General features: G+C 43.0%; 1 protein-coding gene across 1 annotated transcript in view; it reads left to right on the top strand.

The window, feature by feature from the left end:
• LOC144505117 (A disintegrin and metalloproteinase with thrombospondin motifs 2-like) overlaps nt 1-25,741 on the top strand; it is a 229,554-nt gene that overhangs the window by 128,379 nt on the left and 75,434 nt on the right. Inside the window, exon 4 of the mRNA XM_078231003.1 lies at nt 8,046-8,236. Coding sequence (XP_078087129.1) covers nt 8,046-8,236 — 191 coding nt within the window. The remainder of the gene's footprint in view (nt 1-8,045; nt 8,237-25,741) is intronic.

Below are 25,741 nucleotides of genomic sequence, written 5' to 3'. Positions count from 1 at the left end.
TACTTTTTTTGCGGGAGGTGGCAGTGAGCCCATTGCACTTTTCTAGATTTTATCCATATAGCATTGAGCGTTTATGAACCAAATCACAATTTATTTTTACACTCTAGATAGCAAAACCTACATCTTGTGCCTGGCATGTTAATACTGTCAAGGGAATATGTCCTTTTATCTTGTCTTTGGGTGACTTCAACTTTTCCAATCAGCACTCTTTCTGCTTTTGACCACGATGCATTGCTTGTACTTTCTTCTTAGTTGATACTAGGTCTTACTAGCTAGAGTAAACCACACAAGGTCATGAAATAATTATTCTACCAGGTGACATACACAATTAATCACGCTGATATATTAACCAATGATTACTGTAGGAAAGGTGTCCGCTGAATATACCTTTGATTGGTTTTGGGAGGGAGCCCTCTCTCATGCTATCCTCTCGGGGAAGAAGCCCAGAGAAATGAACAAAGAATAAAACAAATGTTTTTATCCTGCTGAGTTGCAAAGGAAATATTGTGCTATGTGTGAAATGTTGAAAGCTGCTGCCTAGGGAATAGGATGTGAGATGGTTGCAAATCCACACAAATAGGATAGTTTTTAAAACAAGCTTATGTTTGTTTTCAGCTAACTCTGAAGCATGATTAACACCTGCAGGAAATTGGGCATTAATGCTATCAAGTTCTCAAATAGAATTTAAAAACGTGGTGCGTGTAACTGACACTTTTTATGATCCTTTCCGTGAAGGTCTGTAAAGGTCACATGTACAGAAAGATGTCTGGTAGAAATGAGGAATATTTCACACACATATGCTTGCAAAAATCAATGCAAAAAAATCAGTATTGATTCTGTGGTTTTCAACAGTGAATGCAGCTCCTTAGATCTCTGAATCATCGGGATAGAATTCCCACCTGCGCTTTGCACATAAAACAGATGAGATGCATACCTGTTTTACAGCGGATGGCCTGTGCCCACTCAACTTCAGCATTCAGTCCACCACTAAATTAGCCCACCCTAACCTATAGTTTAAAGTTTAAGTTTATTTATTAGTGTCACAAGTAGGCTTACATTAACACTGCAATGAAGTTACTGTGAAAATCCCCTAGTTGCCACACTCCAGCGCCCGTTCGGGTACACTGAGGGAGAATTCAGCACGGCCAGTGCACCTAACCAGCACGTCTTTTGGGCTGTGGGAGGAAAACGGGGCACACGGAGGAAACCCACGCAGACACGGGGAGAATGTGCAGACTCCACACGGAAGTGACCCAAGCCGGGAATCGAACCCGGGTCCCTCGCACTGTGAGGCAACAGTGCTAACCACTGTGCGGCAACAGTGCTAACCACTGTGCCACCATGCCACCCAGTATTTACCTATGGATTATTACTGGCAAAGTGACCAGTCCATAATATATTTTTTTCCCTTTGGGTGAGCTGTCTGTCGAAGCGTGATGGGTGCTGGCAACTTGCCTCAAGTCTGTAGATACAGCCTGAGGGTCAATGCCTACTGATTCTTAGTTCAGATACTCACCACCTTCCTAATGTCAAATTTCAGGGCAAAATTAGGCCCAGATTAAAATCTGTTCCACCATGTTTTGTTATTTAACGTAACTTGATGAACATTACTGGAAAGAGAATTTGATCGATGGGTTAGTTACTTTTATTATTGCTAAATGAGTAGTCTATAACTCATTAATTTAAAACAAAGTAAATAATTCTAGTTGGTCTGAAAATAGCAGACAACACTCGGACTATCTCTTAAATAGTGACACTTTGTAGAGATGCATCCCTGACGCAGCACCACTGGAGTGCATCATCTATAGGATAGTCCAGCTTTAAAAAAGCCATTTTTTGAGAAGGACACCTTTCCCATTTTATCCTGTGAATGATTTGTAATCAAGTCCAATTGGTTCTCTATCATCAAACCTTGATGACAAACATGGTTCAAGTTCCTTTTCAGGATACTATAAAAGTCCCTCTGGAATTAGAAAAAGCACTTATTAAAATACGCCACACTTCCAACATATCTTCTACCATTCGTAATAAGACTGTTCATATCTAGGTGAGTATTATGATAATATGAAAATAAAATGAATGTATGTGACTTATTTCCTGTCATTTGCATCCTATAAATACGTGTCTGTGCATCCCGGATGTTCAAAATTCCTAACGTCAATGGTGGGGAATTTGAAACTGCGGCAAATCAAGAGTCAAAGTTCCTTTAAAATCCCCTCTTAGGCCAAGCCTTTGACACAGCATCAGACCAAATTTAGTTTGATAATGCTCGTGTGATGTGCATTGAGATGTTTTACTGTGTTAAAGATGCCCTATACACCCAGATTGATGTTGAGATTGGCCCAGTTAAACAAGAGGCCTGATTCAAAAAGTGTTAACATCTTATGTTCAGATTGCTGGATCCATTTATCCACTTCACAGCTGAGTTGGAGCTGTGGGCCAGAATTTTATCACCACGCCTACCCCGGAATCGGGCACGGCTCGCAGAATGGCATTCTCCGTTGGCCTCGGATGGGATCTTATGAGCCTTGGGCGGGCGAGGCAGTAAAATTCTGGCAATGCTGTCAATGATTTGGGTGCTTCCCTGATATTTGCCCCGACCCAGGCAAATAGAACATGGTTGGAGAATGAACTACAAGAGTCAAACTTTGCTTTACATATAGTGTCAGACCAGGACCAAAGGAAAATCAAGGGGCTGGATTTTTCCCTTAGATTCAGGAACCCATTAGTTTAACCAATTCCCAACACCAGATCCTGACTTCTGAAAGTCAGGGAACTCCCATTAGTCTCTGAGAATCATGGTCAGGCTGGAGTTGGGATTATCATCCCCAGAAGCAGGCCCAAGCTGACATGGGAAGATTGTAGGTGGCGAGGCAGCTCGCTTCAGTTCACTGGGATGTCGTCCCAGCCCTGTGCATGGTTGCTAGGACCTGAGTCCTCACTCACCCCCATGTCCCTCATATCATATATGTTCCCTCATATCCCCCATGCCTCCTTCATGCCCCCTTATTATCCCCTATGCTGCTCCATGAATAAAACGTCAATTCTCTCAACACATATTAGTCTTTCCCAAATAAACAATCAGGCATTGGGAAACCACATCAAGTAAAGAATAACTTATTACAACTTTGTAAGGCTGTCAATCAACAAAGCTAGACCTCCCCTTCAAGCTGAGTAAACGGACCCCTGTTGAGTTTAACCTTGAAGCTCAGCCAAGTGTTCATCATAAAACCATCAGGAAAAGCAGATGTCTGGCCATCTGTTCAACCTGCTTCTGTTGATAATGTTACCAGATGGTCTCATTACAAATGCTTGATTGAGCTTCAAGATTGACAACTTACTCAGCTCTATAGTCAACATTGACACAGCTTTAATGGGAGTACTAGCACGTTTGATACTTCAGTGAAGTCGTAATATGTTTTTCTTTCTTCAATATCTGCTTTTTTATTTGGACAAGATTAAGAGCTGTTAAGAGGATTAAAGCTTTATTCATTAATATTCTGATGGCTATGGTTGGTTGACACTTTTATGAGCAACAGTGTTTTTGGAAAGGAGATTGTGTCTGTTTTGGGAGCATTTTAAAGATTTACGACTATTATTACATTGTCATTGGTTCTGTACATAGTGTTTACTGGATTTGTGGGTATGGGGGATGGATGTGGATATAGAAGAAGCATTAGAGCGATTGAAGGGGTATGCAAGGAGCACTGGGGGTGGAGCTGCATGGGAGTATATAGGGCATAGGGATATGAGGGACCATTGGCAAGAGCTTTTAAACTTCCTGTCAGAAGGATTCTGACTTCTCAGTAGACTTCTCAAAGTTCATGAACTGATTTGCTTGGTGCGGTTTTCACAAGCTTCCAAATCCCTCCTGTCATGATTAAAAATAGCGCAAAGGATGAAATTGAAATTTCCCAGAAACCCGAATGGCGAACCTGATGTCGCAGGATGTGTTTGTGTGGGTTTGCAAATGGAGGTCGATGGTGTGAGTCTGGAATGGAGGTACAAGTTTGAAATTCCAGCTGCCTTATTTACCCATTCCTGGCTCAATTGCAGGCAAGTGCCGGAAAGCAAAACCCAGCCCAGGAAAAGAAACAATGGCTGTGATCTTACCGGCTCGCCGTGCGGCACAGGGAGTGATCGATGGGGGAGAGGAGCGGCGTTGAAATTGGCATGGTGGGTGGGCCACGGAGGAGGTTATAACGGGGGAGACACCGGGAGGGTCCCGATGCAGGCGAACCATGTTGCCGTCGGGGGGTTACACTACCACCGATGATAGGGAGTGGGGGTACAATGTCTGTGGGGGGTGAGGGGGGGTGGCATGAAATCTCCCAGTTCACTGCAAGATTGGGGCGCCTGTGCAATGGCGCCCTGAACAATCTGCAGCCAGCTTCATTGGCAAACTTAGGCCCTGCCTCCCCCTTCTGGTGAGAATTGTACCTCAGTCCAAAAAAAGTGCCATAAGGTTGCATCTTCAAGCTCACCCAAAAAAAGGAACTGAAATTTTGCTGTTTTCACACTCGTTCAGCAAGAATATTTTCATAAGATGGTGCCCAATGTCATATACACGTTGCACCTTCTTGAAGTGTGTGGTGAGTCATGCGTATATAAAAAGAGCTGATGTGTAATTCCCCTATATGTCGATGACTTTAAATGCGATAATCTGCGCAATGACTGAATTTGCAGCAAGCTGCAGCCATTCTGCCATCGTAACCTTGTTTCCACCACAGTTCGGGTAAATTGATGGCCATGTTGTGGGAGCAGTTCTGAGGAATTCCTGAACTTTGTTTGTAAGGTTTAAAATTGCTTTAAAGTGTTCACATCTGTTTGAGAGCAGTGTTACCGTGCAGCACCCAGTGGGGAAGGCGGTAATTGTTTATTTTGTCTTTTTCAACAAAATATTATTTTCTGTTGAGGTCTGAGGAATATACAGAAAGAATGATCAGTTTGTCAAACTGTCCTTGAGGCCATCTGACAGCCAGACTGATATTTTATTCTGTGTTCCAGAAACTTGGCCATGCTAAACACTGTAATATTTTCATTTCCAACTCTGGCATGCATTTTGCACTCTCTCTCAGCTCACTGTCGTACTGCACAATATTAGTTTTGCAGAGGGGGAGAATTCTATTTAGATGGTGAAAAAGAATTAAATGAATTAACATTATTTCACTCCTCAAGTATGTAGTTAGGAAATATACAAGGAAATAATTTTCGGTCAGTTACTCCGATTTTCTCTCTCTCCAAAATACTTACGCTTGAAGTGTTGCTACAAATGTCGCAATACCTGCCCTTTGGTGTTAACCTACTAGTTTTTTTCAGTACCATGGAGTCAAAGTGTTTGGTTCAATTTTGCTCCAATCTCTTGCTCCCCCATCTGGAAACACTTGTCTGAGTACTTCTTCACCAGTTCAGTTGACTGATGCAGCTGAGTTTGTGTGGCAACTAGTCCTAGACTTGAACTCATGGCTGCTGCCTAATGCATGTTCAGCTGGGTGAGGTTAAGAGAGGGCATTGGGAGGATCATTCAGCTGCAAAATGGCTCCACTGGCATCAAATCAGTATTGCATGCTGATTAGCTTCAGGATATTCCCACTCTTTATACTCCCACAGGATGTTACCTGGGGTGATCAGTAAGTTTGCGGACAACATGAAAATGGCTGGACTTGCAGATAGTGAGGAACATTGTCAGAGGCTACAGAAGGATATAGATAGGCTGGAAATTTGGGCAAAGAAATGGCAGATGGAGTTCAATCCAGATAAATGTGAAGTGATGCATTTTGGTAGAACTAACGTAGCGGGGAGCTATACGATAAATGGCAGAACCATAAAGGGTGTAGATACGCAGAGGGACCTGGGTGTGCAAGTCCACAGATCCTTGAAGGTGCGTCACAGGTGGAGAAGGTGGTGAAGAAGGCATATGGCATGCTTGCCTTTATAGGACGGGGCATAGAGTATAAATGTTGGGGTCTGATGTTGCAGTTGTATAGAACGTTGGTTCGGCCGCATTTGGAATACTGCGCCCAGTTCTGGTTGCCACACTACCAGAAGGACGTGGAGGCTTTAGAGAGAGTGCAGAGGAGGTTTACCAGGATGTTGCCTGGTATGGAAGGGCTTAGTTATGAGGAGAGATTGGGTAAACTGGGGTTGTTCTCACTGGAAAGACGGAGGATGAGGGGTGACCTAATAGAGGTGTATAAAATTATGAAAGGCATAGATAGGGTGAACAGTGGGAAGCTTTTTCCCAGATCCGTGGTGACGTTCACGAGGGGTCATAGGTTCAAGGTGAGGGGGGGGTGGAGATTTAACACGGATATCAGAAGGACGTATTTTACACAGAGGGTGGTGGGGGTGTGGAATGCGCTGCCGGGCAAGGTGGTGGAGGCGGACACACTGGGAACGTTTAAGACTTATCTAGATAGCCATATGAACGGAGTGGGAATGGAGGGATACAAAAGAATGGTCTAGTTTGGACCAGGGAGCGGTGCGGGCCTGGAGGGCCGAAGGGCTTGTTCCTGTGCTGTATTGTTCTTTGTTCTGAGCTTGTGCTAGTGCCCTCCCAAAATGGCATCCGGTGTGATTCGTGGCCACCTAAACAACTGGTGCTACTGAGCCTAATTTTGTGTCATAGAAATCATAGAAATCATAGAAACCCTACAGTGCAGAAAAAGGCCATTTGGCCCATCAAGTCTGCACCGACCACAATCCCACCCAGGCCCTACCCCCACATATTTACCCGCTAATCCCTCTAACCTACACATCCCAGGACTCTAAGGGGCAATTTTTAACCTGGCCAATCAACCTAACCCGCACATCTTTGGACTGTGGGAGGAAACCGGAGCACCCAGAGGAAACCCACGCAGACACGAGGAGAATGTGCAAACTCCACACAGACAGTGACCCGAGCCGGGAATCGAACCCGGGACCCTGGAGCTGTGAAGCAGCAGTGCTAACCACTGTGCTACCGTGCCGCCCCGTGTCCTGCAACTTCCTCATATATACCATCTTCCAAAACACATGGTTTGTTTTCCCTGGTGGTACAATAAAACATAAAGCTCACTTCCTGAGTTTCTCACCGAACAAAGAACAGTACAGCACAGGAACAGGCCCTTCGGCCCGCCAAGCCTGCGCTGATCATTCTCATTCCATTTTTTTTTAGCAAGGAGAGTGGCCTGACCCGAACGTGCTGTGATTACACCTCGTGCTTTGAAGAAATCTGATTTAAGTAGGACTACTAAAATAAAAAGCCCAATGTTTACTGGCGATGAGGGTCCATCGTGAAATGTTTTTGTACAGTTCCTAATTGTCGTGAGGTTACAGTACAAATCACTCTGAATTGAGCTGTAAATAATACAAAATACACAATGTTTTTACTCAAATGGATAGTGGGATGACTGAGGTGAGAAATCGAAAAATATTACAGCGAGGAATTCGGACTTTGGGAATTGGGCCTGAATCACATTAACACATGGAGTTTGCTATGCTATCTGGTAGGTGTCAGTAGACCCTGAGTAGCAGCAGGAATAGCCCCAAATGGAAAGAGAGGGCACAATAATGGCCTTCTCTCCCTTCAATTTGCCACAGTGCCTTACTTGTTGAAGACCTTGGGCTGAGGCCAAGATGTGGGCCAGGATTTTATGGCCCTTCCTGCTTGGTCAGATATTACGGTCCTGCCAAAATAAATGGCAATTTAAATGGCTTATCATATCTGCCAGGGGGAGATTGGCCATGGAGGGGGCTGTAAAATCCTGGTCTTGGTTCAGACAACAGGCACTTGTGTAGCCCACTCAGGAAAACCTAGTTGTCGGTGTCCATTTAGAAAGAGGTCCTCACAAGCCTAGCAATCCTCACTTTACTAAGCACATCATTCGGAAGAAAATTCACAGTAAATTCAGCAGAAAAACCTTTTGATTGAATGAATGGACTTCTACTTTGAACAGTGAACATAAAGCCATTGTTATTTTGTTATAATAGAAGAAATAGAAAAATAGCTTTTATTGTAATGTTGTGCTTTTACTTTGACTAATAGAGCAACTTCTTTATGACAGAACCCGAATTGAGTGGTCTGGGAGCCATATACGAAGGCATTGAGCAACAGATAAAAACAACCAGGAGAGTACGAAGACATGACCGGGACAATGACTATAATATAGAAGTTCTTCTTGGAGTTGATGACACAGTGGTGCACTTTCATGGCTATGAGCATGTGCAGAAGTACCTCCTGACCCTAATGAATATAGTAAGTGCTTTTGGTAATTAATTAATGTGTATGTTTTAATAACTTGCCACTTCAGCAGGAAGAACGATTGAAAAAGGTATTTGAGCAAAGTTGTGTGTGGTACCAATATTGGATTACAATTTTGCTCTGAAAATGTATTTTGTCTCCCAAATTCACATCTTTTAACTTACAGTTTGTAAGTTATATTCTCCCTGATTCAGCGATACCCACCTGCCATTCCAATTTTTTTCTAGCTCAGCTAGCTTGCAGATCTTTCTAAAATCTGCATCTTCTAATCTTGTATTAATTTTTCCTAAATACTTATTCTACGTTTAACTCGTCTTCCTGATCTGTTTTGTTTCTCATAACTAAGATCCACTGATGCCTCTGCTTGCCAGCATATGAACCTGTTTCTTGAGGACGGAGTCCTGATGTGTATTTTTTATTGAGAGGATAGCTGCTAACCAGTTTGCAAACAGTTTAAAAAGCTACTCTCCAGCTGATTTCATGGAGGTGTCACAGTTTCACTCATTCAGCAATTGCTTCCCCATCCTCCCACTGATGTTGGAAGTTCACTGTGTGAGAAATTGTGGGGGCAACATGCGAATGAGTTATTTTAGCACAGTTAACGATGGGTGCAAAGCATAAAGCTTTACTGAATGGAAGTGCACCAAAAAGTACAAACTCCTGTTCTGTTGCCAGAAATGGAATGAAGGAGACACCTGGCACTGTAATAAAAACAGTCTTGGCCCATCCCAATTTTCAGGAATAGATTAATTTTAATAATCAGGGTAGGTGGTCTGAGGAAGAACAGCAGAGATTATTGCCCCAAGGGAGTGCATACAAAGGAGCGCAGACCCTGCTGCTCTGACTGGTAGAGGTCCCACTCAGACCAAAGTAAAAATATGAACATGTATGATGTTTCCCTGCGGCCTGTGTTATAAGATGACTGGCTGTCAGATTAACTATCTTCCTTCCTCAATTATTTGAGGCCCAATGGAGTGGCCCAGTCCAGAGCCATTCCTACCCTCAGTAGGTGCTCCTAGCATTGAACCTATGGGTGGGATAACAGGTGGAATTTGCAGGGCAGCCTGAAGACGTAGCCAAGCATAGTCCAAAAGCAGGCTGTGGAGTTAAGGAAGATCCCCTCCATTCAGAATTTGGGAAGTATTGCAAACGAGGTGGTAGCCCATCAGACCTGTGTTTATCCCAAGTTCTGGCAGCTCCTTCCATGGACAATGTTCCTGCTTTGCACCCGGTCATTTCAAATTGATTTTCTTTATCTCCAAGCAGGTGTGGTTTAATGATTGCATTCTGAACTGAGCTTTTGGATTCAAGGTTCACTGTGTTTAAGCACCTCAATGCAGAAGTGAGGAAGCATTGGACTGTCAGAACTACGAGGGCTGCCTCTCTATTTAGATAGAGTTAACTAGGGCATTAAAGAAGAATAGGGAGTTCTGTTCTCCTGGCTAACAGTTACCCATCAACCAACACCATGAAACGATCATCCATTTTCCTGTGCATGAGTCAACTGCCAAGATCTACATTATAGAAACATAGAAAGAGGATATTCAGCCTGATCAATTCATGTAGGTATTAGCCTACATGATAACAGTGGCTACACTTCAGAAGTGATTCATCGATTATGAAGGACTTTGGAATGTGCTGGTGTAAAATGAAATATTGCAACATTGTATTATTCATTGTAAATCACTGCATTCTCCCATGGATCTAATGATATTTAATTTTTGTTTTAGTACTGCTAGATTTGTTTTTAACATTCTTGTTGGCTTACCCACCAGTTTACATCATAAAGCTGACTTTAAAACCTCCTCTAACAGTGAAGATGCGTGTAATAATACCAAAGCTTAATATTTTTGTTCATTAATAATGAGTATTTTAACAATATACTCTACATTTAAAGACAACTTCTGATGAGTCACTTCTTCTAAAGCTGATGTGAATTCCTTGAATTGTATAAACTTGTACCAGTTACGATAACCAGGAGACAATTTGCAACATTAACAACAAATGGATATCAAATTTCCCAAATCTTTTCCATGGACATGCAAAAGTCAAAATCCCAAAATGTGTAACAGGGACTTCCCTGGATTAGCAGGTAGTGATGAGTGACAAATGATGGCTCCCAGGGATCAGTACTCGTACTCCACACTTTCACTATATGAATAAATTGCTTTGATATGGCAATAGAAAGGGATACGTCTAGAGTTGCCAATGATACCAAGCTCTCATCATAGTTAGATCCTTTATCCTGGTGAATTGTTGCTGCACTTTTCCAAGAATAGATGCTCCCTGAAGTAGGGTACCCTAAACTGAATGTAATTTGTCAATGATCTTGTCTGTCCCTCCCTGGGTTCTTGGTGAGCAGATATGTTTTCTAATGCTGCTAGTGTACATTAGATGCATAGAATATCATGTGCTGGGAACATTGGTGGTTGGGATCAGAATTTTGAGGACCAGCAGACAGTCAAAAGATATTAGTTGTCCACGGAACATTGGCATTTTGTTGGTGGGAGCAGGAAGGATGGCAGCTGGGCAGAGCGCTTGGAATTTTCCAACCAAAGTGTTGACCAGGAGGCAAACTGGTGGTGCTGTTGTCAGGTAAGGTCCACCTAGGCAAAAGAAGACTGGTCAAATCCTTCAGCAAGAGCAGGCAATGGTCACTCAATAACTGATCACTGCACAGGCCCTTCAGCTTTATGCTGGAGAAAGAAACTAGGTTAATTGTTTTGTGGTATTGTGTGCAGGCTGCCATATTAACCCCGATATTCAAAATGTCCCAATTTTTAGTAGCTTTTAATGACTTGTGTGCCTTAGCCCCTCAATACCCTTGCTTTTAATCTCCTCCCGTGACTTAGTCATTAGAGGTGGCACAGTGGTTGGCACTGCTGCCTCACAGCGCCAGGGGCCAGGTTCAGTTCTGGCCTCGGGTGACTGTGTGGAGTCTGCACGTTCTCCCCGCGTCTGCGTGGGTTTCCTCTGACAGTCCAAAGATGTGCGGGTTAGATTGATTGGCCATGCTAAATTGCCCCTTAGCGTTGGGGGATTAGGAGGGTAAATATATGGGGTTACAGGGATAGGACTTGGGTGGGATTATTGTCGGTGCAGGCTCGATGGGCCAAATAGCCGCCTCCTGCACTGTAGATTTTATGATTACATTTCCAGGTTCCATTTCTATATTCAAATTCTGATACCTCATACTACAACTTCGAGTCACAGAGTCATAGAGGTTTACAGCATGGAAACAGGCCCTTCGGCACAACTTGTCCATGCCGCCCTTTTTTAAAAAATCCATAAGCTAATCCCAATTGCCCGCATTTGGCCCATATCCCTCCAAACCCATCATACCCATGTAATTATCTAAATGCTTTTTAAAAAACAAAATTGTACCCGCCTCTACTACTATCTCTGGCAGCTTGTTCCAGACACTCACCACTCACTGTGTGAAAAAATTGCTCCTCTGGACACTTTTGTATCTCTCCCCTCCCACCGTAAACCTATGCCCTCTAGTTTTAGACTCCCCTACCTTTGGGAAAAGATATTGACTATCTATCTGATCTGTGCCCCTCATTATTTTATAGACCTATATAAGATCACCCCTCAGCTTCCTACATTCCAGAGAAAAAAGTCCCAGTCTATCCAGCCTCTTCTTATAACTCAATCCATCAAGTCCCGGTAGCATCCTAGTAAATCTTTTCTGCACTCTTTCTAGTTTAATAATATCCTTTCTATAATAGGGTAACCAGAATTGCACACAGTATTCCAAGTGTGGCCTTACCAATGTCTTGTACAACTTCAACAAGACATTCCAGCTCCTGTATTCAATGTTCTGACCGATGAAACCAAGCATGCCGAATGCCTTCTTCACCACTCTGTCCACCTGTGACTCCACTTTCAAGGAGCTATGAACATGTACCCCTCGATCTCTTTGTTCTGTAACTCTCCCCAACGCCGTACCATTAACTGAGTAAGTCCTGCCCTGGTTCAATCTACCAAAATGCATCACCTCGCATTTGTCTAAATTAAACTCTATCTGCCATTCATCAGCCCACTGGCCCAATTGATCAAGATCCCGACTTGCTTGCTTAATCCATATCCTTTTGCAGTTTTATTTTTCGTCTTCACAATTCACTCTACCTCAGAGCCTGGTATTATTGGCAAATAAAGAACAAAGAGCAGTACAGCACAGGAAACAGGCTCTTCGGCCCTCCAAGTCTGTGCCGCTCCTTGGTCCAACTAGACCAATCATTTGTATCCCTCCATTCCCAGGCTGCTCATGTGACTATCCAGGTAAGTCTTAAACGATGTCAGCGTGTCTGCCTCCACCACCCTACTTGGCAGCGCATTCCAGGCCCCCACCACCCTCTGTAAAAAACATCCCTCTAATATCTGAGTTATACTTCGCCCCTCTCACCTTGAGCCCGTGACCCCTCGTGATCGTCACTTCAGATCTGGGAAAAAGCTTCCCACCGTTCACCCTATCTATACCCTTCATAATCTTGTACACCTCTATTAGATCTCCCCTCATTCTCCGTCTATCCAGGGAGAACAACCCCAGTTTACCCAATCTCTCCTCATAGCTAAGACCCTCCATACCAGGCAACATCCTGGTAAACCTTCTCTGCACTCTCTCTAATGCCTCCACGTCCTTCTGGTAGTGCGGCAACCAGAACTGGACGCAGTATTCCAAATGTGGCCTAACCAGCGTTCTATACAGCTGCATCATCAGACTCCAGCTTTTATACTCTATACCCCATCCTATAAAGGCAAGCATACCATATGCCTTCTTCACCACCTCCACCTGTGCTGCCACCTTCAAGGATTTGTGGACTTGAACACCTAGGTCCCTCTGTGTTTCTATACTCTTGATGACTCTGCCATTTATTGAATAACTCCTCCCTACATTATTTCTTCCAAAATGCATCACTTCGCATTTATCTGGATTAAATTCCATCTGCCACCTCTCCGCCCAATTTTCCAGCCTATCTATATCCTGCTGTATTGTCCGACAATGCTCATCGCTATCCGCAAGTCCAGCCATCTTCGTGTCATCCACAAACTTGCTGATAACACCAGTTACACCTTCTTCCAAATCATTTATATATATCACAAATAGCAGAGGTCCCAGTACAGAGCCCTGTGGAACACCACTGGTCACAGACCTCCAGCCGGAAAAAGACCCTTCGACCGCTACCCTCTGTCTCCAATGGCCAAGCCAGTTCTCCTTGTATCCCATGAGCCTTAACCTTCTTAACCAACCTGCCATGTGGGACTTTGTCAAATGCCTTGCTGAAATCCATATAGACGACATCCACGGCCCTTCCTTCGTCAACCGTTTTTGTCACTTCCTCAAAAAACTCCACCAAATTTGTAAGGCACGACCTCCCTCTTACAAAACCATGCTGTCTGTCACTAATGAGATTGTTCCGTTCTAAATGCACATACATCCTGTCTCTTAAGAATCCTCTCCAACAACTTCCCTACCATGGACATCAAGCTCACCGGCCTATAATTTCCTGGGTTATCCCTGCTACCCTTCTTAAACAACGGGACCACATTCGCTATCCTCAGGGACCTCACCTGTGTCCAAAGAAGTGACAAAGATTTCCGTCAGAGGCCCAGCAATTTCATGACTTATCCTTTTCTATTCCCATATCAAAACAAATTGTTTATATAGTGCAAGTGTGGGGTCTGAGTACTGATCCCTGGGAGCCATCATTTGTCACTTATCACTGCCTGCTAATCCAGGGAAGTCCCAGTGACATATTTTGGGATTTTGACTTTTGCGTGTCCGTGGAAAAGATTTGGGAATTTTTGCTTTAATCTTTCGCAGGATGCGGGCATCGCTGGCTAGGTCAACATTTCTAGCCGATCCTTAATTGCTCCCAAGAATGTGGTGGTGAGCCGCCGCCTTGAACTGCTGCAGTCCATGAGTTAGATCTAAGTGTGCGTTTTAAAACAAAGAGACATTGCCCAAGTTTAAAAAACACCCACAGGCTGCAAACATTGAATTCTGTATGAAGCCAACAGAGCTAGTTTGTGGGTTGCTGCAACTCATCATTTGCATTTGTATAATTCTCTTCTCCTGGAACTTATCAAATGCCCTCTGAAAATCCTGTGTATAATATCCATTGATCCTTCAGCTCGTTGCTAGGGGAGATCATTAGAGATGCTCTACCACCTTGAAAGGGAAGGAGCTATTACGGAATCTCAGCATGGATTCTGGAAAAGAAGGTCCTGTCTCACCAACTTAGGAGAATGTTTTGAAAAAGTTGCAGTGTTGACAGGTAATAGAAGCCCATCTGACAGCGTGCATCTTAACTTTCAAAAAGTCTTTGATAAAAAGTGCTGTACAAAGGCTTACTAAGCAAAGTTAAATCCTGTGGGATTGAGAGGCAGATTTTTTGGGCTGGATAGGAACTGATGGCATTTGCATAGACAGAAGGTAGAGACTCTCTCTGAGAAGCTGGTCACCAGTGAAAATCCTGGAGAAATCAATGTCAGTGAGGTTGTTCTTCACAATCTGAAACAAAGTATTGGCGGACTTGCTGAAAAGCTGCTGGATGATGGAAAGAGATTTAGCTGAAATAAATATATTACAGGCAGGTATATTTTTAATGTGAGAAGGACTTGTAAATGTCTTTTGATGCAGATTATTGTCATGTGATGCACTTGGTGGCACAGTGGCTGGCACTGCTGCCTCACACGGACCCGGGTTCGATTCCCAGCTTGGGTCACTGTCTGTGTAGAGTTTGCACGTTCTCCCTGTGTCTGTGTGGGTTTCCTCCGGGTACTCGGGTTTCCTCCCACAGTCCGAAAGATGTGCTGGTTAGGTGCATTGGCCATGCTAAATTCTCCCTCGTTGTACCCAAACAGGCGCCGGAGTGTGGCAACTAGGGGATTTTTACAGTAACTTCATTGTTGTGTTAATGTAAGCCTACTTGTGACACCAATAAAATAAAATAAACTTGAGTAGGGGCAAGTTCAACCATATGTGTGTGTATATCTATAGTATATATGCAAAGTTGTGCGCTCAAGGCTGCGGAATGGGAGGATGATTGTTAATTCTAATAATCGTATGTTGAGGGCAGAATGGAATGAAGTCAACCTGTACCATTTATTTCCAAGCCTGCAGAGTACAGACTCATCCAATTACCCCAGCAACACCCGGTGTGAGCACTTTGTTGTAATCTTGTAATGAATCTGGAAACATCTCCCTAAATGGGACAGCTGCTGTTGATCAGCAACTTAAAATACGTTCTCTATTGCAACACAATTTCAACATGAGCAAAAAACAAACTACAGTTCCGAAATAAAACTGAGGACAGAGAAATAACACGTTTTCCTGAGTTGTCCCATCTGCTACTACGTCCAGTTGTCACTACAGGTGTTCCCTTTGGTGAAACAATCTGATAGCTGATGGTTTGTTTCAACCCCCTGGAGCTGAGAGATTTCCTTTCTCTCCATCGTTTGTTTTAAACTTGCAAATCACTTGCTTATCTTTTTTCACTCACGCACTTTGTGATGTGCACGTTTTCCCAAGGGATTGATTGTCAATGTAACATTCCGTTGGGACATTTGCTTCATCCTTTTCCCATGTAGTATGTTCCAGATAAAAAGAATGCCATGTCAACCACCTCTACTAGTGCGAGAGTCTCTGCAGCCAGGGTGCTTTTTAATTACGCGCCATATTTTCTTGGCTTCCCAAGCCAAGGGGCAACATTTCCCATTTTTACCCACAAGGAATATTCTGAAACCTGTTGCATTTAAAAACCCATCAACAAGGTTTGTGTGAGAGGCGTCACTGAGCGCAGTCAACTTTATATTCTTAGGGTCACACAAAGATGGAAACTTCAGTACATATTTCTCCATCTTTAACTCACCTGTAACATGTCCTGAATCTAGGGATGTTTCAATGCAAGTTCAAGAATATCAAAGCTTGCATTTGGCCAGATGATGCCCAGCCAGTTTAATTGCCCAAACAGACTTCACAGTTGCATTGTCTTACCTTTGGCAATACTACCATCTTTTTTGTGAGGACCTAGCCTGAAAGTCTGCAATGGGGCTAACATTTTCAAAATACGATTGCTGGAGTAAAGTAACTACAGACCCATACTGTTACATTTCTAATCCAGTAACTTTAAAGGCCCCAACAGCTCGACTCCCAACCTTAAAGTGTGTTCTAATCCTGTCAAATTTGTTTTGAAACTCACTAGTTCTACCCTGTAAAAAGTCTTGAAAGTGTCTGTCAGTTTTTCGCCATGGTACCAGTAAAACATGGCAGGATCTGCCTTCAGTTGGAGACAACCCAACTTTAACAACACTGATTGAACTGAAATTTACCACACTCTGGAAGCATTGTTTAAACCACATGTGCACTTATTCAACTACCAAAGTTTCCCCTCCACCTCTGGTGCCTCCTTAAGAGGTTTGAGAAACACTTCCCTCTGGAGGTGATCACCCTGCAGAAATGCAGTTTTTATATTTATTAACTTAGTCCCACAAAAACGTCACCCACGGGGGGCCAAGAGTATTTTCAAAATTACTTTCCCTGTTGCAGGTGAGTCCACTCTGACTTCTTTATTTGCAAAGCATTCTTCAAATCTCCAGCTTTAGCCTTGTCCCACCGGGTAGGATCTTTCCCATGCAGAACCACTGATGTGACAATGTTGGTTGACCCCTGTTTGGGACTTCTGAAAGCACACCAATCTCCCTTCAACTATACAACTCCCTCTGTTTAGTCCCCAGTATAGCTTTATCCTCTAACTTAATAACCGCTACAAAACCTCTCGCTCATGAGAACTCCTGCTTTTGCAACGTTGTTGTGATAATTCAGCCTTCTCCACTCTACTATGTTATCTAGTCAAGCTACAACTCCCTACTTGCCTGTTGAAGTCTTTCCGGGCTCCTACTGTTCAATTCATCCCCCCCCCCCCCAATCCCCCAATACGCCATCTGAGACCTGTCCACCGTACGTGAACATTCCCTCAACCAGATTCGTCACCTAACCCATCAGTGTAACTTGGGCAATGCTTCCTTAGTTTCCATTTTTGTACTTTGTGCTCCCAGTCTTCACTACTGATCCACTATCCTGGAATGCAGCTAATTCTTGTATTTTCCAGTAAAGTTTCCTACTTGGCCCATTATCCTTGAATCCCTCCAATTATCCAATCATTCTGGATAATACGATACCCAGGATCCCACTTTGGGCAGCTGACCACTGAATAAAATAGCCCCTTCCCCATCAGACTTTCTACTGATATCTAACTTCTGATCCATCAGATCTCGTCCCTCTGCCTCTGCCCCACAAAATTTGAGTATGCAATGCAGATGGTGCTTTGCTTGTCATCTTCTATTACATTGTCAGTATTCGCAAATTCATTCTGGTCAAATGTAAAGATTGGGATTTTATTACCTCATTCCCATGTTGAATCATCACATTTTTCATTCGCATCACTCACCCTGGGTCTTTCCACTCCCTCTGTCTCAGAATAAAACAGATCACCTGAAGGAAACTCTACCTCAGATGGTTTTATGTGGTGTTGCAATGTTCTCATAATTCTTTCTGAAACCTTGATGGAAGTTTTCTGAAAACATGCAAGACATTTAAGTGAGGAGGAATAAATGGAGCAATGGTAGTTCCTTCAAGAGTAGGAAGAGTTCCTGGTAACAATGAAGGCAACTTTGGATTCCTACCATACACCAACTGGTACGGACTACGCATTCCCAACAAAATAATTTTTGCATGGACTGCCCATGTCAATACCATTTGTAACTTATCAGGATGGTTAACTAGTATTTTCTACAATATTTCATCAACTACTGTATGGTTCCTATCACACAAACCATTGCTGAACCGTCTCTTAGCTGTGGTATTCATGGTTAGGATATTCAGATTTTCACACACCCTGAAAATTAGCATTTGCAAATCCAGCTCCATTATCTGTCAGGAATTTTGTTGGTGTCCCTTGTCCAGTACCCACCTACTCTTCCATGACCTATTCTACAATGGCCTGTTAATCCTTTTCATTTATTGCCATATTTAGGATAAATCTAGTCACTATATCTACAAAATGTAGCAACAAAATATCCTAATCCTTGTCCATACTTTGAAGTCCGTTGCCATTACTGTAATAAATTCCTTGGCCCGTGGCAGACTCACAACAGGACTTGGTGGTGTCCTTTGATAGCTGACATAAATGTCACATTGTGCCCCAACTCATTCAATGAGAGTGTCGTATTCTTTATCGACTATTCCAGCATCTTGAAAAGAGCTTTCAATTTCTGTGAATGTTGGATGTGCAAAATGTCTGTGTAACTTCCAGATAATCATTTTCTTGGCCACCAAACCTTTATCCCCAGAAATTAACAATACTGCTTGGATGTCTGGCTTTCTCAATGGCAGGCAGCAATGGTCTGACCATGTAAAATGTAGATCTATGTTTTTCCCAAACACAATTGCTCTGTCATTCTCCACGTCCAAATTCATCTGTGCTTTTCTCATGGAAGATTTGCTCAACAAAGTGGAATCTCACTAGAGACCACATCAATGCTGATGAAGAGACCGATCCCAGCTATCTTGCATGGGAGGACTGCTTTTCTGGAAGATTCAGTATGTTATCACCCCCAAACATAAGCTGGTGTAGCTTCCATACTCCTTAACCTTCTGCCGATTTTACCTCATCAAGAGTCTTCAGGAAGAAATTGAGCTAATCCATCCCACACATTGTGGAAGTGCAGCCGCTATCTAGCATTGTGCAGTTAAACGAATCAAAAACCAAAATACTCATCACCGGATTCAAACTCCCAGTGACCAACATAATTCCTTCATGGCAATCACCATCATAATTCTCAGTGTCGGAATTATCTATTTCATGTGTTATTTCAAAAATATGGTTCTCCCACTGAGAGCAGTTCATTGTGTAATATTAACAATTCCCCATGCGCCAAAGGTCACCATTCCAGACCCACTTTTTGTCTCAATTTTCAAATTGACTAAAAGTATAACCATCTTCAGACCACCTATCCACCACCCCATCTTTATACTGAAATTTGCATCTAATAATATTTTGGCGATCTCGAACTTTGGTAATGATGGAGTTTTCCATCTTATGCCTTACAGCAGGATTGTCTGTATTTGTTGGGGGGAGGAAATAATGTGGCAGGATTAGTTTCATACCAGCATAAAATTACAGCAGGAACATAGGTTCCCACCGGTCATGGTGGGTCGTCATTCCTGCCAGAGGTTGGTGTAAAACTGTTTGCATCCTGGTAATGCACCCTGAAACACCACATGCAGCAGTGGGTGGGTGGAGCATCAACCGTGTGGGTCGTCTTGCAGCTTCAGATGGAAGGCAGAAGGAGGTACTGTTGTGCGATGATTCTATAGTTGCGGGAGTGGCGTTACGGGGGGCGGATTTGATGGGGGGAGAGGAATGGAGAGGTGGATAGAAGTGGAGACCGAGAGTGAGTGAGGAGATTAGAGGTGGCAGAGGGAAAGGTTGAGGAGGTCGTGGAATGGGTGAGGCGGTTTATGGAGTAGCGGGTATGGATACAGGCTTAAGGACCACATTGCAAGTAAACCATACAGGTAACTGCTTTCTTTACAGTGCCACCGTCTCATGGTTAGCCTCATTTGTATCTCTGACATTGGCTGAATCACTGGCTGGAGTGTAATGCTTGTTAGACTGTTCCAGATTCACATGGGACTCCTGTACCTGCTTTTTCTGGGATCCAAGTCAGCTCAGAGTCAAGAATTGTCCTTTACTTACGTGCATCTCCCACAGTTTTTGTTGCTTCAGAAAAATCTTGCCTTTTGAAAGGATGGCACTCTCAGTTTCACCCACCCTGAGCGATACTCCTATTTTACATTGATTTTATACCAATGACTATTCCAATATATATGCAAGTGAGCTCACTCAAGGCATTCTGGTCTGAAAAGCTCTCCAGAGCATCCATTGTTGCCACTCATTTGCTGTTGGTGTAAAAGCGGTGTGACTTCTGGTGTGACAATTTGGAGCCATGCACTCTGCACAGACAGGGTTTTGCATCTGAAGATTAACCTGCATGATAATGGAAAAACAATGAGCAAACATAGAAGCTCACAAACTGTCTGGTAACATAACTTTCAATCCACCAACTAGACTTCTGGCAAGATTTCAGAAATTATCACCTTATTAAATTTGGCTGAACTTTAATTAAATTTAATATAAGCTTTCATGAGCCTCACCTCGACAACTGTGTTTCATTTGGGTCTCCATTTGCTTGGCTAATATTATGTCAACCAGAGGCAATTTTGTCATTCTAATTTTGACTTTCCAAGTTTGACCTCTGAATATAAAAATACATTAATCGGATTAATAGTACCGAGTACTTAAAATGAATATAAATATGAGCTGTTGGGATATTTGCAGATGTTAAGGTGTATGGCCTGATTACTAGTGTTGGCGACTGAAGTTGAGCGGTGCGAGGCTGTGCAGGCAATGAGCATTACAGGATGTGAAATCCAGTTTTACTTGAGCAGTTCAGGTGAGGTAATTTCATTTTTTTCAGTGTTGCTGAGATTCCAGCTGGAAGTAATTAGACTGTTTCCAGAGCTCTGCCAACGCTGCTGGATAACAAGCCGATGAGAGTTGTCGGACAGCTGTTGAGAATGACTCCCTCTCTCCGTCCAGGGAGGATGCTGAGCTCCCCCTGATAGTCTGACTGAAACACGCAACGGAGGAAATCATCGGCATATTCCCGTATCTTATCACTTTTTCACAGCTCAATGCATATGAAGCTATCACGCAACAGAGCAGTACCGTTTGGGAGGGAGTAAGATGATTTGTTGAATGTGCATATTCTACTGCACTGGTTGCTCTTCCCAGGTTGAGATGGAGTTATCAGATGGATCAAAGCAAAATCTGAATGATTTGGTTTTATGCATGACCTGAGATTGTACCTAGTGACTGCGCTGCCATTCTCTCTCTTCTGATATACACAGACAATTGAACATTTCAATATGTCAAAGTCCTTGCTGAACACAAGTAACAATCATTGAAACCATTGCTGATGGCCAGATAAAAGAAATAATAGAATTCTAGTACTTGGTTAATAAATGAACCATGTAATAAGATGATGCTTATGTGCAGGTTGGATGTACTATTTTAAATGGGTTGCAGCAGAACCCATCGACATTGGTCTTGTTTATGTTGTTTCAAAGAACAAAGAACAATACAGCACAGGAACAGGCCCTTCGGCCCTCCAAGCCCGCGCCGCTCCCTGGTCCAAACTAGACCATTCTTTTGTATCCCTCCATTCCCACTCCGTTCATGTGGCTATCTAGATAAGTCTTAAACGTTCCCAGTGTGTCCGCCTCCACCACCTTGCCTGGCAGCGCATTCCAGACCCCCACCACCCTCTGTGTAAAATACGTCCTTCTGATATCCGTGTTAACCCAACCCCCCCCTCACCTTGAACCTATGACCCCTCGTGAACGTCACCACCGATCTGGGAAAAAGCTTCCCACTGTTCACCCTATCTATGCCTTTCATAATTTTATACACCTTTATTAGGTCACCCCTCATCCTCCGTCTTTCCAGTGAGAACAAACCCAGTTTACCCAATCTCTCCTCATAACTAAGCCCTTCCATACCAGGCGACATCCTGATAAACCTCCTCTGCACTCTCTCTAAAGCCTCCACGTCCTTCTGGTAGTGTGGCGACCAGAACTGGGCGCAGTATTCCAAATGCGGCTGAACCAACATTCTATACAACTGCAACATCAGACCCCAACTTTTATACTCTATGCCCCGTCCTATAAAGGCAAGCATGCCATATGCCTTATTCACTACCTTCTCCACCTGTGACGTCACCTTCAAGGATCTGTGGACTTGCACACCCAGGTCCCTCTGCGTATCTACACCCTTTATGGTTCTGCCATTTATCATCTAGCTCCCCCCTACGTTAGTTCTACCAAAATGCATCACTTCACATTTATCTGGATTGAACTCCATCTGCCATTTCTTTGCCCAAATTTCCAGCCTATCTATATCCTTCTGTAGCCTCTGACAATGTTCCTCACTATCTGCAAGTCCAGCCATTTTCATGTTGTCTGCAAACTTACTGATCACCCCAGTTACACCTTCTTCCAGATCGTTTATATAAATCACGAACAGCAGAGGTCCCAATACAGAGCCCTGCGGAACACCACTAGTCACAGGCATCCAGCCAGAAAACGACCCTTCCACTACCACCCTCTGTCTTCTGTGACCAAGCCAGTTCTCCACCCATCTAGCCACCTCCCCCTTTACTGTGTTTCGGAACACAGTACTCAGATCAAAGAAGAAGCATACAATTTAAATTGGGTATTTCTTTTAATACCATCCCAACAAAAAAACACGGTGCAAAAACAAACACCTAAATTTCAACAAAATACGTAATCAAAGGGGACTAATGATTGAAATAGAAACATAGAAAAACTACAGCACAATACAGGCCCTTCAGCCCACAAAGTTGTGCCGAACATGTCCCTACCTTAGCGATTACTAGGCTTACCTATAACTCTCTATCTTACTAAGTTCCATGTACTTATCTAAAAGTCTCTGAAAAGACACTGTCAAATCTGCCTCCACCACCGTTGCTGGCAGCCCATTCCACGCACCCACCACCCTCAGTGAAAAACTTACCCCTGACATCTCCTCTGTACCTACTCCCCAGCACCTTAAACCTGTGTCCTCTTGTGGCAACCATTTCAGCCCTCAGAAAAAGCCTCTGACTGTCCACTCGATCAATACCTCTCAACATCTTAAACACCTCTATCAGGTCGCCCCTCATCCTTCGTCTCTCCAAGGAGAAAAGGCAGAAAATGCAGAGGAATCCATTCCCGTATTCATAAAGCAAAGTGTCACACAATTTCTTTCAATTGTGATGTTAGCACTAGAACTCCACTTAGGCAGTTGACAGTGCATTTCCCTTTAGTGCCTGCCGATAACTAACATCTGCTACTGGAAAGTTGTGAAGCACGTCTTCAGATAAGAAACAGCTTGATAACATTATGGAAACAACTTGTATCAAAGATTGGGAGGCATTCTGTTGATAGTTTAAACAATTTGATGAGTAAGTATTTATCAACAGATAGTCTCTTCTCTTTTACTTTTCAAGTTACTGAAAATTACTTAAATGAAGAGGAAAGTTTGCCAACGAATGTTTTCATGTTTTTTTTCATACAAGATGATCAGAGACCCAAAACATTTGCGATCAAATTGGTACTTATTTAAATGCAGGATTTCTTGTTGATCTTTCACCAAAATTGTTCACAGAATCAACATTTCTCATTCTGGAAAAAAACTACGTTAGCTTGCCATATGTAAAAACTGGCCGAGGATTATAAGTATAAATTTTGTTATGGCCCTGTGACTTCTTTGAGCTTGAGTTTATATGGTGGCATGCGTATTAGAGTTGGACTGTTTGGAAACTCTGGATGGTATAAACTGTTACCAGCACCTTGGTCTACAGATTCAATGCTGATATATTCTTTGAACTCACCTGACAATTTTTCTAAAACTTTTTTATTCAAATCTAGTGAATCTTCATTTTTAGCAAAATAATAGCTTTTGACTAATCAGTTGTCCCAAATTGTTGCCCCTGCCATTTTGCCACACCTAACCAGTTCCATTGTTTCATCCACCTCCCTATGACATCCAATGCTATTCCATGCTTCCCATGCCATCCGCATGCAGTTTTTGTCATCCTGATTTTTCCCATCAATCCCATTCCATTCCTCTCAACAATCTCTTCAGCCAGACAACTTTGTGATGTGGGTCTCAGTACCTTCCACTGCTTTTGTTCCCCACTAATCCCCACTGTGTAGCCCTCCCCACACACACGCACATCCTCTCAACCCACCCACACAATCACTGGCAACTGGAGAAACCACCAGATACAACTCTTAAACCGATCAATCAAAACAGTCCAGATAGACTAAATCTAAGTATTATTATTAGAATGGAATAAATGCAAGTAAACTGTGATTATCTGCAGCACAGTGGTTAGCACTGCTGCCTCACAGCACCAGGAACCTGGGTTCGATTCCCGGCTTGGGTCACTGTCTGTGCAGCGTCTGCATGTTCTCCCAGTGTATGCATGGGTTTCCTCTGGGTGCTCCGATTTCCTCCCACAGTCCAAATATGTGTAGGTTAGGTGCGTTGGCCATGCTAAAATCTCCCTCAGTGTACCCGAGCAGGCGCCCGAGTGTGGCAATGAGGGGATTTTCACAGTAACGCCATTGCAGTGTTAATGTGCGCCTACTTGTGACACTAATAAATAAACTTTAAACCAAGTACAACAGTGTTTCTACTCTTTTCAGTTAGGGTAAAAAAAAGAGACCGATAAAAAGGAATAAATTTTGTAAGGTGAGATGGTGCACTTTTCATGAAAAGGTCTCTTGTCCTTAGGTACACTGTCAATAGCAAATAAAAGAAAAATTGGCATTGACCTAGAAGAGGTCTGAAAGCCTCAGGAGTATAAACAGTGAAAGGATATAGAAATGTCAGAACTATTCACAGTGGGCTTGAATATAAACTTGCATTGAAGGTTGGTCTTAAGTTAGAAGACTATTAAATGGCAGCTATTACTTTTGCAAAAAAAACTCTGCACTGTGGGATCGAAGGTAATTTGAGAAAAGGGCTAAGACATTTTCAAGAATCTCTGATCAGTTAAAACATAAGAATGTGTACAGTCCCAAACAATAAATAAAGAAGATGGAAAAGCTTTTATTACGGGAAGGATGGTTCAATTAAGGTAAATTTATAAGTCGGAAGAGAAAAATTGAGGCTGTAGAGCAGAGTAGCAAATTGGGTAAAATCAAGCAGATTGTGTCAGGACGAGACAAAGTTTAATAACAGAAATAGAACATTAGCTATGATGGCCACATCCCAGAAAAATAACAAAAAGTTAAAAGTAAGGTGCTATATCAGAATGCATAAAACATTTGCAACATGTTGGCCAACTAATGGCACAAATGGGGAGGCCCAGATTGATGCTTTGGGAACACGGGTTCAAATCCACTGTGACAGCTGGGAAACTTCAAATTAAATTAAATTAACAAATCTGATATGTGAAACTAGTCTCAGCAATGGTGACCATGACAATTATCATCAATTGTTTTAAAAACTGATCTGGTTCACTAATGTCCTTCAGGGAGGGAAATCTGCTGCCCTTACTTGGTCTGGACTACATGTGAGTCCAGATCCACTGCAATGTTGTTGACTCTTAACTGTTCCCTAAGTGGCCTAGCAAACCATTCAGTTAAAGGGCAACTAGGAATAGAGAAAATATACTGACCTTGCCACATTCAAGATTGAAAGAATGAAGAAAATAAAGGCCAGAATTTTAAGCCCCCAAGGAGTGAGCAGACTGGTGGGGGCAGGAATCAGGTGAGATGGTAGTGTCATGCCATTGCCTACCAGCAACAGGGTAGGTGTCAAACCTTTGGGCCAATTGAGGCCCTTTAACCCCTTTCTG

Source organism: Mustelus asterias, chromosome 16, assembly GCF_964213995.1.
Source record: "Mustelus asterias chromosome 16, sMusAst1.hap1.1, whole genome shotgun sequence".
NCBI lineage: Eukaryota > Metazoa > Chordata > Chondrichthyes > Carcharhiniformes > Triakidae > Mustelus > Mustelus asterias.
This window is presented reverse-complemented; position numbering and strand designations above follow the sequence as displayed.